Source organism: Eriocheir sinensis, chromosome 4 (genome assembly GCF_024679095.1).
Source record: "Eriocheir sinensis breed Jianghai 21 chromosome 4, ASM2467909v1, whole genome shotgun sequence".
NCBI lineage: Eukaryota > Metazoa > Arthropoda > Malacostraca > Decapoda > Varunidae > Eriocheir > Eriocheir sinensis.
Genome location: NC_066512.1, coordinates 18,853,313 through 18,866,288, shown reverse-complemented (window position 1 = coordinate 18,866,288; position 12,976 = coordinate 18,853,313). Strand labels below are relative to the sequence as shown.

At 46.4% G+C, this 12,976-nt stretch overlaps 1 protein-coding gene across 1 annotated transcript in view; it reads right to left on the bottom strand.

Annotated features, from left to right (window-relative positions):
* LOC126982279 (mucin-19-like) overlaps window positions 1–12,092 on the bottom strand; it is a 25,817-nt gene extending 13,725 nt beyond the window's left edge. Inside the window, exons 1-2 of the mRNA XM_050834276.1 lie at window positions 10,332–12,092; window positions 9,101–10,205 (exon numbers count right to left, since the gene is read on the bottom strand). Coding sequence (XP_050690233.1) covers window positions 9,101–10,205; window positions 10,332–11,951 — 2,725 coding nt within the window. The 5' untranslated portion in view covers window positions 11,952–12,092. The remainder of the gene's footprint in view (window positions 1–9,100; window positions 10,206–10,331) is intronic.
* Between the last annotated feature and the right edge of the window lie 884 nt (window positions 12,093–12,976).

The following is a 12,976-nucleotide window of genomic DNA, read 5'->3' as shown; positions in this document are numbered from 1 at the left end:
TCAAGGCTCTCACGTCCCGCCGGTAAATCCTCTGCGTTGTTGTGTCGGCCGCCGTCACCTGGGCTCACCTGAGGAATGCATTGATCACCGGTGTTCTTTCTCCGCCGTGTTTCTTACCTGCCGTGTGAATGCCATTAATCTGCCCCGGTGTTTGCGGACTTGTGTTTCGACTTGGCGCACGTTGACTTCATACCTTCAATGTTGACAGACGATAATTATTGGAGTTTTGTTTGCGTATGAATATTACATTTGTGATTTCAGTAAATTAAATTATCGAAATTGGACGTACTGATGTATGTTACGACTTTATTTTACAGTCAAGGTGACAGACTAATGATAACAACAACCAAAAAGAAAAAAATGAAAAAAATCGAACATGCTTCTTGTCTAACGTGAACAAAGAAGACAAAAAAAAAAGATTATCATACTTAGCTCAAGGTGTTTGAATCCAATCTTGAAGGAGTTTAAGCTTTAGGAAGAAGGAGGCAGTAGGAGACAAATTGTTCCAGGGTTTAACAGTGTTATGGGTGAAAATAATTTACGGATAATACAGGTGAGAACAGAATTTACCAGTATCCGGGATGAAAATGGCAGGTACACATGAGTTTCTACACGGAATATTTATGTGATCTGAATACTGCATCTTATCATAATTGTTACGTGCATTACTACGTGTATTCTGATAGTGTCTTAACGAGAATATTACAGTGCTCACCAAATCTGTGTTGTTTGAATAGCTATGTAAATCTATTTAAATAGGTATTTATCGTTAATTTTTGGCGTGAAATTCTACGGTAACACCCTTTCAGATTTCATTAACTCCAGGTATTTTCTCCTTATGATCATAGTCTCTCTCTCTCTCTCTCTCTCTCTCTCTCTCTCTCTCTCTCTCTCTCTCTCTCTCTCTCTCTCTCTCTCTCTCTCTCTCTCTCTCTCTCTCTCTCTCTCTCTCTCTCTCTCTCTCTCTCTCTCTCTCTCTCTCTCTCTCTCTCTCTCTCTCTCTCTCTCTCTCTCTCTCTCTCTCTCTCTCTCTCTCTCTCTCTCTCTCTCTCTCTCTCTCTCTCTCTCTCTCTCTCTCTCTCTCTCTCTCTCTCTCTCTCTCTCTCTCTCTCTCTCTCTCTCTCTCTCTCTCTCTCTCTCTCTCTCTCTCTCTCTCTCTCTCTCTCTCTCTCTCTCTCTCTCTCTCTCTCTCTCTCTCTCTCTCTCTCTCTCTCTCTCTCTGTTATAGGTGTAATATACATATTAAGGGAATGTTTGAATGTAAACTGTTTACGACAACTTTATTTTACGTTGGTATATCCAAATCTCTTATATTGCTGTGCCATATGGGGAGGCGCCTACAAAACCTTAATCGACACTTTATTTATAACACAAAAGAAACTCTTACGTGTCATGTCATTCAAACAACGCTACGACCATACTCAGGATATATTTATAGACCTCAGGTTATTAAAGCTTCCCGATATTTTATACCTTCAGACTAATTTATTTGTCCATACATCCTTACACTGCCTTTCCATAGACTCTGGCTTTACAGCAATGCCCGGCAATGTTACCCGGAGACCTCATGACTTATTAATACCATTGTGCAGAAATTCACATGCCAAACAGAGTATCCTATCAAGAGGAGCTAAAATCTGGAATGACTTACACTTACACTTAAAAACTGATGAGAATATAAGATTGTTCAAATCAAAATTAATAAAAAGGCTTCTTAGTACCTATGAGAACTTATGATCACATTGATTTCTGTATTTATTTTAGTGTTTTTGAATGGTTCTTTTTTTTCTCACATTATTTTTGCAAACTCCGACTGATTCTTGTAAATTTCATTTATTATAATCAAGCTATTTTCAAGTTTTTATTTCACATGTACGCTTGTTTACTGCCAGAGTGATGTCATCTACGTTTTTTTCACATGTTCGTATTGTATACATTTTTCACTTCGAATGACCTATACATTTATACATTATTTTAAATATATGTAAGTTATTATGCTTTATGTGGCCTAAACCTGTCCCTTGTTATGTACTTTCTTTACGAGTCTTCAGGTCCTTAGAAAGCCTCGGCTTAATGGACTTGGCTTAAAACAGAAACTACATTTGTAATTTACCAATATGTATATAACTGTTAAGCCAAAAATAAATATATCAATATTAATATCAATCTCTCTCTCTCTCTCTCTCTCTCTCTCTCTCTCTCTCTCTCTCTCTCTCTCTCTCTCTCTCTCTCTCTCTCTCTCTCTCTCTCTCTCTCTCTCTCTCTCTCTCTCTCTCTCTCTCTCTCTCTCTCTCTCTCTCTCTCTCTCTCTCTCTCTCTCTCTCTCTCTCTCTCTCTCTCTCTCTCTCTCTCTCTCTCTCTCTCTCTCTCTCTCTCTCTCTCTCTCTCTCTCATATCTATATATAACGCTAAATGACTTACGTGGCGCCGTGTGTTAATTTAATATAGCGCCTGTACTTCCTTTCTCCATATATTGTCGTGATGAACTTGAGGAAAACGGAGGAAGAGGAAAAGGAAGTGGAGCAGGAAGAAAAGGAGGAAGAGGAGAGAAATGAGGAGGAGGAGGAGGAGGAGGAGGAGGAGGAGGAGTAGAAGAAGGAGAAATAAAATGACGTTAAGGGAAGGTAAAAGGAAAGATAGAGAGGTTTACGAGGAGATAGAAAGGAAAGGGTGGAGCAGAAGAAGGGGAAGGGATGGGAAAAGGGAGAAATACGAGAAAGAAAGAAAGAAAGAAGGAGAATTAGGAGGCGGAAGAGGAGTAAGAAGAATGGCACACACACGTAAAGAGAGAGAAAGGGGAAGGTACAGAATTTTCACGAGCTGGGAACAGAGAAAAAAAGAGGGAATGAATAATGGACGAATAAAAGAGAGAGAGAGAGGAAGGAGAATAAGCCAAATAACGGGAAGAAGCAAAGGATAGCCAGAAAATTAAGAAAGGGGGCAGGAGAAGGGAGGAAGGTGGAGGAAACGGAACGGTTGGAAGAGAAAGAGAGAAGGAAAAGTGGGAATAGTGAGATAGAGAGGAAAGGGAGAAGAGGGGAGGAAAAAAAAGAATAAGCTAATGAGACTAGGAAAAAAAAGGTAGGAAAAAGAGTAAGATTAGTTAGATAAAGGAGAAAGATGGAATAGGAAGAGAAAGGGGGTAAGAGTAGGAATTGGAAGGAAAAGGGAATAAGGATGGAAAAAGGGGTGGAAGAGGGAAGAGGGAGAAAAAGGGATAAAAGAGGGAATAGTAGGAGGCGGTAAAGGAGAACGGGATAAAAGGTAGGTAGAAGAAGCAGGTGAGACGCTACCTTAATGACACCCTGAAGGTTATTTTTACCTGTACAAGGGACGAGGGGAGCGTCCTCTTTGATGCCGCCGGAGGGAAGGAGGGGAGGAGGGGGGAAGAGGAAAATGAGTGAAGAAGGTATAGTACAGAGAGGAAGAAGGAATGGATACAGTAAGGAAGGAGGGAAAGAGGGAGGAAAGGGGATGGTCGAGAAGGGATGGGAGAAGGAGGAGGCAGGGAGAGAGACAGAGAAAGGGGGAGGGTACAGAATTGAGGGAGAGAGAGAAAGAGACAGGAATGGGAAAGGATACATAGAGAGAGAGGAAGGGAGAGATACAGTAAGGAGTAAGGGAGAGAGAAAGGAAAGGGAAAGGTACAGGAGGGAGAGAGAGAAAAAAACATCAACCAGAAGGTGCGGAAGGGAGAGAGAGAGAAGGAACAAAAGGAAGGGGTAGGAAGGAAGAAGGAGGGAATAGGAGGGAGTAAAGGAGAAAATAGAAAGAAAATGGGATGATGGAGGGAAGAGTAAGAGGTCTGCTGGGAGAGGTGGAGGTAACAGATATAAAGGAGAGAGGAGGAGTAGGGAGAGAGAGAGAGAGAATAAAGGAGAGCAGGGGAAAGATAAAGGCATGAGGGAATAGCGAAAGGAAGGAGATACAAAGGAGAAAGGAGGAAGATAGAAAGAATGTAAAAGGAAAAAAATAAAGGAAAGTGGAGAGAGAAAGGCAGGAGAGAACAGGAGGATCAAACGTGACGGGGGGGGGGATAGAGAGAGAGAGAGAATGATGAATTTGAAATAGACGTAGGATACAGTATAATAAAAAATGTGATAGACCAAAGTTAAAAGAGTATCTGTGAAAAGCGATGAAATAAAATGTCGATGACCTGCATAGGAAATGAAGGAAGTAAAAGAAAAGAAACCTGGAAGCCTCTATAAAATAAATAAAGAAAAAAAAAAGATTAAAAAAATATATGTAGAATTATTTATGAGCTTGCAAAAGAGTTTCATTAAAGAGATAATGTAAAACAGATGATTAGTGCCATTATTATTATTATTATTATTATTATTATTATTATTATTATTATTATTATTATTATTATTATTATTATTATTATTATTATTATTATTATTATTATTATTATTATTAGTAGTAGTAGTAGTAGTAGTAGTAGTAGTAGTAGTAGTAGTAGTAGTAGTAGTAACTGTAGAAGTAGATGTAGAAGTAGTAGTAGTAGTAGTAGTAGGCGTGGGCTCAGTGTTGCCAGCTAAGAGAAGGGAAGCTTAGAGGGCGAAATCAGTGTTACCAAAATCCTACTCATCGGCGCTAAATCTCCTAATTATCCCGCCCCACTATAGCCAAGCCCGCCGCCCTTCACGCCCAAATCCCTGCCCCTCCCTGTCCCTCTCTCCCTCCTCACTCCCTTTTCTCTCCTTCGCCCCTTGCCTAACCTCCCCTATAAAGCTTACTTACCTCTATTGTGTTCTCTCTCTCTCTCTCTCTCTCTCTCTCTCTCTCTCTCTCTCTCTCTCTCTCTCTCTCTCTCTCTCTCTCTCTCTCTCTCTCTCTCTCTCTCTCTCTCTCTCTCTCTCTCTCTCTCTCTATCTATCTATCTATCTATCTATCTATTTTTACATCCCAACATCCTTTTATACACTTCAATCGAGTCTCCCTGCACTTTTCGCCTTCTGGATCATGTTATTTTAAACGTTTTTGCCAATCCTCATAAAGCAAGTGTTTCATCCTGTTAAAATAAAACTTTGTCCATCTTCCTCTGCACATATTCTGTCCTGTTGATGTCCATTCTATAGTAAAGGGTCTATAATTACACTGCATATTCTAGATGAGGTTTTCCCACCGGTAATCATAACGTGAGCATGACTTTAGTATTTATAATGCCGACACTCCTTGAATTAAGACTCTGTACCCTATTTGCACGACTCTTAGCCTTAGTAGATAGATTCATTGAGGTCAGATCCAGACTTACTTTGGGGAGAGTCATTTAAACAGTAATTATGTAAAGGGAGGTTCTTGCAGGAATCAGAATGCTACATTTCCTTACATTACAACCCGTGTTTCACTTTCCTGCCCAATTTTACTCCCTAATGAGTTTACCCTGCAGTACATTGGCGTCTTAATTTGTTGTAATAAGTCTGCGGATAAATTTACAGCCATCTCTATTCTTTATTTAAATCCAGGTCATTACCGAAGATTATAACCAACAATGGACCAACTATTGAATTCTATGGGACTGTTCTCGTTATTCAGCTCGTCAGATATTTTTTGCCATTCATTTCCACTGTCTCCTGCACCGAGATCACGCCCCACCTTTCTTTTCTATTCCACGAGCCTTTATTCTATTTTCAACATCCGTCACTGAGGTTTATTATCAAAGGCTTTACTCAAATCTCAATGTATTATATGTTTTCACCTCTGTCTACCGCCTCAATCACTTTATTATAGTAGGACAAATGATTGGTGAGGCATCATGACTTACTCTTTTAAACCCATTCTGCGAGTCTAGCATTCACATTCCTCCTTGATGATCCCGGATATTCCTGGCAATTACGGGCTCCGACATTTTGCATTTTGCTGATCACGTATGTTAAGCTAATTGGACGGTAATTAGATGTGGAAGACATACCTTTCTTTTAATTAAGAGTCTCATTGTCTGGTTCCCATTAACAAGGTAATTTAAATAAAAAATCTCCTGTCCTGCTCCTCCACTCCTCCCATACTCTCTCCTAGCTCAGTCTCCCTATACTCAGGCTCTTTCCTCCTTCCTTTCCTCCTCATCTTCACCATCATCTTTTTTTCTTCCTCTCCCCTTCCTCTTCGTCTTCCCCTTTACCCAAGATTCTTCCTTCTTTTAACTCATGAATAACTGTATACACATCGTCACCCTCCTCCTCCTCCTCCTCCTCCTCCTCCTCCTCTAGGGAATGGACCTCAAACCCAACAATTTTTAATCAGATGCTCAGGAAAAGTTGGCTTAATTTCCGCGGCTTGGTGTGTAAGGGGACGAGCCGCCTCTTTGTGGTGCCTGCCGGGAGAGATTAGGCTCGTCTTGCCCTGTCTCGCCTGCTAATTGATCGCCTCCTTAGCCACACTTGTATGTTACTTACTGCCCCTTTCTCTTCCTCCTACCCTCCTGTGTCCTCTGCTCCTCCTCCTCCTCCTCCTCCTCCTGTTGCTGGTTCTCTTCCATCTCTTCCTCCTCCTGTTGCTGCTCCTCCACTTCCTCCTTTTTATTCGTATTCTCCTTCTCCACTTCTGCTGCTTTATGCCTCTTCTTTAGTCACACTTCTTAAACCTTTATTGGCCGCTTTCTCTTCCTCTTCTGTGACATTTCTTCTTCTGCGTTCCCCTCCTCCTTCACCTACTCCTTCTCCTCCTCCTCCTCTTCCTCCTCCTCTTCCTCCTTGTCCTCATCCTCCTTATTTTCATTCCCTTGTTTCTGTTCTATATATTTATGTTTATTTCTTATTCACTCTTCTTTATTGCCCTCTTTCTCTTCCTCTTCTGCATTACCACCCTCTTTCTCGTCTTCCCTCCTCCTCTTTCTCCTTCTCCTCATCCCCTCCTCCTTCTCCTCTTCTTCATCTTCCTCATTTTCATTCTCCTCCTCTTGGTCTACTTCCTTATTCCTTATTATTATCATTGTTGTTATCATTGATGTTATTGTTTTCGTTGTTGTTATCGTCGCCTCTGTATTATGCGGTAAATAACAATGAAAAATGTGACGATGTATTTTTTTTTTAGTAATGCTATCTTGTTATTTTTTCCTCTGTAATCTTTGTTAATGTCTCCGTCACTTCTTCTTCTTCTTCTTCTTCTTTTTAATTCTTCATTTTCTCCATGTTTTATGTTCTTGGATTTGTTCTTTTTGATTATCTTTGTCTTTTTCATGTTCTTCTTTTCGTTCGTCTGTTTCTTCTCCTTGTTTTTTTTTCCTTTTTCCTTCTCCTTCTTCTTCTTCTTTTTATGTACTTGGATTCGTTCTTTTTTTATTCCTCACCTTTATCATGATCTCCTTTTCGTTCGTCTGTTTCTTCTCCTTCTACTTCTTGTTTTCCTTCCTTTTTCCTTCTCCTTCTTCTTCTTCTTCTTCTCCATGCTTTATGTTCCTGGATTCGTTCTTTTTTTATTCCTCACCTTTATCATGATCTCCTTTTCTTTCGTCTGTTTCTTCTCCTTGTTCTCCTTCTCATTTTCCTTCCTTTCTCCTCCTCCTGCCACCACCTCCACCTCCACCTCCACCTGCTCCACCGTCCTCTGCTTTTCCAGTTCTTATTTTCTCTCACATTCTTTTTCGTTTCCTTCTCTTCCATCTTCATCACCACCTGCTTCCGCGCCTTTTTCTTATCTTTCTCCTTTCCCAGTGCTCCTTGTCATTTTTCTATTTCTTCCCATTCCTCCTCCTCCTCCCCTTCTTCCTCCTCCTCCTCCTCCTCCTTCTCCTCCTCCTCCTCCTCCTTCTCCTCCTCCTCCTACTTCGGAAGAATAGTTTGCACCATCGCTCATCCCAAGGTCGCACTGTTTACCGCCTGAAAGTGGAGTAGGGGGAGAAGGAGGAGGAGGAGGAGGAGATTGAAACTAGAAAGATAAATAAAATAAGAAGACGACTTCGAAGAAGAGGAGGAGAGTTCGTAGAAGAAGAAAAGTAGTGGAAGAAGAAGAAGAAGAAGAAGAAGAAGAAGAAGAAGAAGAAAAGAACACGAAGAAGAGTAAGAAGAAGAAGAAGAAGAAGAAGAAGAAGAAGAAGAAGAAGAAGAAGAAGAAGAAGAAGAAAAAACGAAAACAAGAACAACAAAAGGAAGAGGAGGAGGAGGAGGAGGAGGAGGAGGAGGAATGTAGAGGCAGAGAAGGGGGAAGAAGAAGAGGTGTAATAATCGCAGAAGTTGAAGAAGAATTACAAAGAGAAGCAAGAAAATGAAAATTACGGGAAACGAAAGGAGATGGAGGAGGAGGAGGACGAGGAGGACGAGGACGAGGAGGACGAGGAGGAGGAGGACGAGGAGGACGAGGAGGACGAGGAGGACGAGGAGGAGGAGGACGAGGAGGAGGAGGAGGGGGAGGAGGAGGAGGAGGAGGCGGTGTGTGTAGGAAGAACTGGTGGTGGTATTGGTAATGTGTGTGTGTGTGTGTGTGTGTGTGTGTGTACTCATGAACGTAAATCCTTGTGCTTCTAATATCGAGCCATACACACAAACATTCTCAAGTCCAAAAGAATGAATAAAATTGCGGAAAAAAAAGAACTGGAATTGTTTTTTGGTTGAACCCAATCTTCACAAGTAACAAATTCTGACGGGAAGATTTGTCCTAGGACTGAAACAAAAGATCCACAGTAACAACACTGATACATGAGAGCAAATTACACTGACTATAATCGTTCCTCAAGCGCTGTTCGCATAGTTTGTTGGTCGGAAGTAAACTGTAGAGATGGAGAAGCAAACAAACAGTAAATCACCTGACTGATAAAGTGATAGATTGAGTACTCATGTGATGTAGCGTGAAATATCAAACGTCCTGATCAGTCTCATACAGTGATAGATTGAGAAGTATGTGATGTACCGTAAGATAAGTCTCATAGATAGATTGTGAAGTCATGTGATATACCGTAAAATGTTAAACTCTTATAAGTCCGATAAATTATGAAATCAAGAAATCATGAAATATACAGAAAATTGTGAAACTCTCTTCATTTGAAACTTTTGTCATAATCATCATCATCTGGCGTCGAATTAACCATGAGGTGGCCGCTGAACAGAATGGCGGGTCTGGTTGCCTCAATGACGGGCTTGGTTTCCAGAATAGCGGGCCTGGTTACCTGAAGAATGGGCCTGGTTTCCAGAATAGCGGGCCTGGTTTCCAGTATGGCGGGCCTGGTTGCCTGAAGAATGGGTCTTGTTGCCTGATTGGCGGGCCTGGTTGCCTGAAGAATGGGTCTTGTTGCCTGATTGGCGGGCCTGGTTGCCTGAAGAATAGGTCTTGTTGCCTGATTGGCGGGCCTGGTTGCCTGAAGAATAGGTCTTGTTGCCTGATTGGCGGGCCTGGTTGCCTGAAGAATAGGTCTTGCTGCCTGATTGGCGGGCCTGGTTGCCTGAAGAATAGGTCTTGTTGCCTGATTGGCGGGCCTGGTTGCCTGAAGAATAGGTCTTGTTGCCTGATTGGCGGGCCTGGTTGCCTGAAGAATAGGTCTTGTTGCCTGATTGGCGGGCCTGGTTGCCTGAAGAATAGGTCTTGTTGCCTGATTGGCGGGCCTGGTTGCCTGAAGAATAGGTCTTGTTGCCTGATTGGCGGCCCTGGTTGCCTGAAGAATAGGTCTTGTTGCCTGATTGGCGGGCCTGGTTGCCTGAAGAATAGGTCTTGTTGCCTGATTGGCGGGCCTGGTTGCCTGAAGAATAGGTCTTGTTCCCTGATTGGCGGCCCTGGTTGCCTGAAGAATGGGTCTTGTTGCCTGATTGGCGGGCCTGGTTGCCTGAAGAATAGGTCTTGTTGCCTGATTGGCGGCCCTGGTTGCCTGAAGAATGGGTCTTGTTGCCTGATTGGCGGGCCTGGTTACCTGAAGAATGGGCCTTGTTGCCTGATTGGGGGGCCTGGTTGCCTGAAGAGAGGGCCTGTTTGCCTGACAGGCGGGCCTGGTTGCCTGAAGAGAAGGCATGGGTGTCAGGGGGGCAGGGTGTCACCGCCGCCTCGGGCCTGGGCGCCTTCACCACCGCGGCCCAGCACCGGGTGAGGGGCGCGGGCTGGGGCGCCGCTGTGTAAGTCTGGACCCGTGGACACACTCGCTGGGCCAGTGTGCCTGATCCGCGCTTACGATGCCTTCTACGCGTACCTGAAGGGCGGGTCCGAGTCTCTAGAGGGAGGACCTGGCCGTTTGCAGGGCGGGCCTGAGTTCCCGAAGGGAGGGCCTTGCCACATGCAGGGCGGGCCTTGCCACATGCCGGGCGGGCCTGGGTCCCCGAAGGGAGGGACTGACCACTTGCAGGGCGAGCCTGACCACATGCCAGGCGGGCCTGAGTCCCCGAGGGAAGGGCCTTGCTACATGCCGGACGGGCCTGAGTCCCTGGAGGGCGGGCCTGACCACTTGCAAGGCGCGTCTGTGTGCCTGAAGGGCGGGCCTGGGTGTGAGGATGGCAGGGTGTCCCCGCCGCCGCCTCAGGCCTGGGCGCCTTCACCACCTCGGCCAAGCACCGGGTGAGGGGCGCGGGCTGGGGCGCCACAGTGTAAGTCTGGGCTCTTGGTGACACTCCCTGTCCCAGCGTGCCTGATGCGCGCTTACGATGTCTTCTGCGCGCGCCTGAAGGGCGGCCTTGACTCTTAGGACCCTGGAACCGAGTCCCTGCAGGTAGGGACTGTGTTCCTGAAGGGCGGCACTGTGTGCCTGAAGGGCGTCCCTGTGTTCCTGAAGGGCGTCTCTGTGTGCCTGAAGGTGGTGTCTGAGTGCCTGAGTCCCTGCACCGAGTCTCGGTGTCGTCCTGCTGGCCCGCCGCGTCTTTGTGCTTCCTTCGGTTCCTCTTGTGGCCGGTCGCCAGCGACCACTCGTCGGGGCCGTAGTGCTGCAGGCACTCTTCGGGGATAGGGAAGGCGTCGTCCACCTCCTCAGCCCAGGTCTTGGCCACCACTTCCTTGTTTTTCTGGGTGGGACGAGGCGGATGGGATGCGTCGCTGAGGCTGTCAGGCACGTCCTCCTGACGGTCCTCGACCTTGTCCTCCAATGGGTCCTCTGATGGGCGTGAATCTTCGCCTTCCAGAACAGCCGCCAAGTTCGCCATCTCTTCTGTGCAGGATGCACCTTCGTTCAACTTCGTGTCAACTTCAGTGGCGACCTCAGGCTGCTTCTTCTCCTCCAGAGTGGAGGCAAACTCTATCTCCTTCTTCTCCTCCTCCTTCTCCTCAGCTGAGGAGAACTCCTCCTCATCCTCCTCAGCCAAGGCAAACTCCACCTTTTCCACCTCCTCCTCCTCAGCCGAGGCATATTCCCCCTCCTCCTCCCTTTCCTCAGCCGAGGCATACTCCTCCTCCTCCATCAACTTCTCCTCAGCCGAGGCATACTCCTCCTCAGCCGAGGCATACTCCTCCTCCAACTCCTCCTCAGCCGAGGCATACTCCTCCAACTCCTCCTCGGCCGAGGCAAACTCCTCTTCCACATCTGGGCCCGCCATGCACGCTGCAGTACCCGCGGCGGCCACCGTTTCCCGTGGTCGCCGCGCGCCCCGCAGCGCACACAGCGCCCAACCCGCAAGGCCCATGAAGAGCAGCACACAGACCAGCACAAGATTGCTTGTGAAGGCCTCGTGCTCTTCGTGGGCCAGCGCCACGCTCTGCTGAAGGCAGGCGAGGCGCTCCCCCGCCTTCCTCAGGCCCCAGAACACCGTCCACCAGCCGTCTTGGCCGGCAAGGACGCCGCACTCCCTGAGGGGGTCCCGCGGGGCGGCCAGCACCCAGAGGTCGGCCAGGAGCTGGCGCACCTGCCCGACACTCGTGGTGTGCGGCCCCGCGTCGTGCCAGGCGCCGACGGTGTGCTGGAGGCTGCGGGAGACGCGCGCCGCCTCAAAGGCGTACCTCACCAGCCACCCCGCGGCCAGCAGCAGTACTTTGAAGCCCAGCGCCTTCACCACCTTGTTCATGACTTTGGAGTCAGTGTTTACAGTCAACAGCTTGATTTGGTTGGCCATTCTAATTGTGAATTATTTATTTAACACAGCAAACGAAGGAAGAGCGTCACTTCACAAGAGGGAGCTGGTAACCAGTGGTCTGCACCGGCCGCTGTTCTCACAAAGGAGGGGAACTATATAAGACAGGAAACCGAGACGCACGAGGGAGGAGGGGGAGAGGAAGGGGGAGGGAAGGGATGGAGGGGGGATATAGAGAAAGGAATGAGGAGGAGTACAAAGGAGTACAAAGGAAAAGCAAACAGCAACAGACCTCTTGGTCCTAACTAGGCTATTTATTGTTGCTACCGTCTATTCTAATCTACGAGTCAGAGACACAGGACAGCAAAGGTGAAGGCTCCTCCCTCCCACCAGTCCCTCCAGCCGAAGCTGGCACGAAAAGGAAGAATACCATGTAGTATAGAAAAACTACGATGGAATTTTACATGGACAGAAGGAAGATCATACACGAGGAGGAGGAGAAGGAGGAATAATTCATCTCGGTCACAAGTCACACAACTCCAGAGGCGTCTTTTACCTTCCTCCTTCTCCTCCCCCCCTTCTCCCTCTCTCTTTCCTCTTCCCTCTTCTTCAACCTCCCTCTCTTTCTCCTATCTCCTCCTCCTCCCTCCCTCCCTCCCTCTCTTTCTTCCTTCCTCCATATCTCTTCCCATTCTTTCCTCCGTTTTCTCTCCTCTGTCTCACTCAGTTTCTCCTCTTTCTTCATATAATTTTCCGCTTCCCTCTTTCTTCCCGTATGTCCCTCCTCCTCCTCCTCTTCCTCCCTTTCCTCTCCATCCTCCTTCATCATTTTCTTCCTCCACGTTGCCATTCTCCTTCTGTTTCTCCAACTTTATCATCCCCTTTTTTCTCCCTCTTTCCCTCCACTTATTTCTCCCTCCTCCCCCCTCCCCCCTCTCCCCCTCTCCCCCCCGCCCTTCACCTCTTCACTGCGTCACTTTGAGAGGAATAAAAATCTCGTGACGCAATATTGTCGCGGGGAGGAAAAAGAACACGCTGCCTTTTTTTTTTATCTCTCAAAGTGTGTG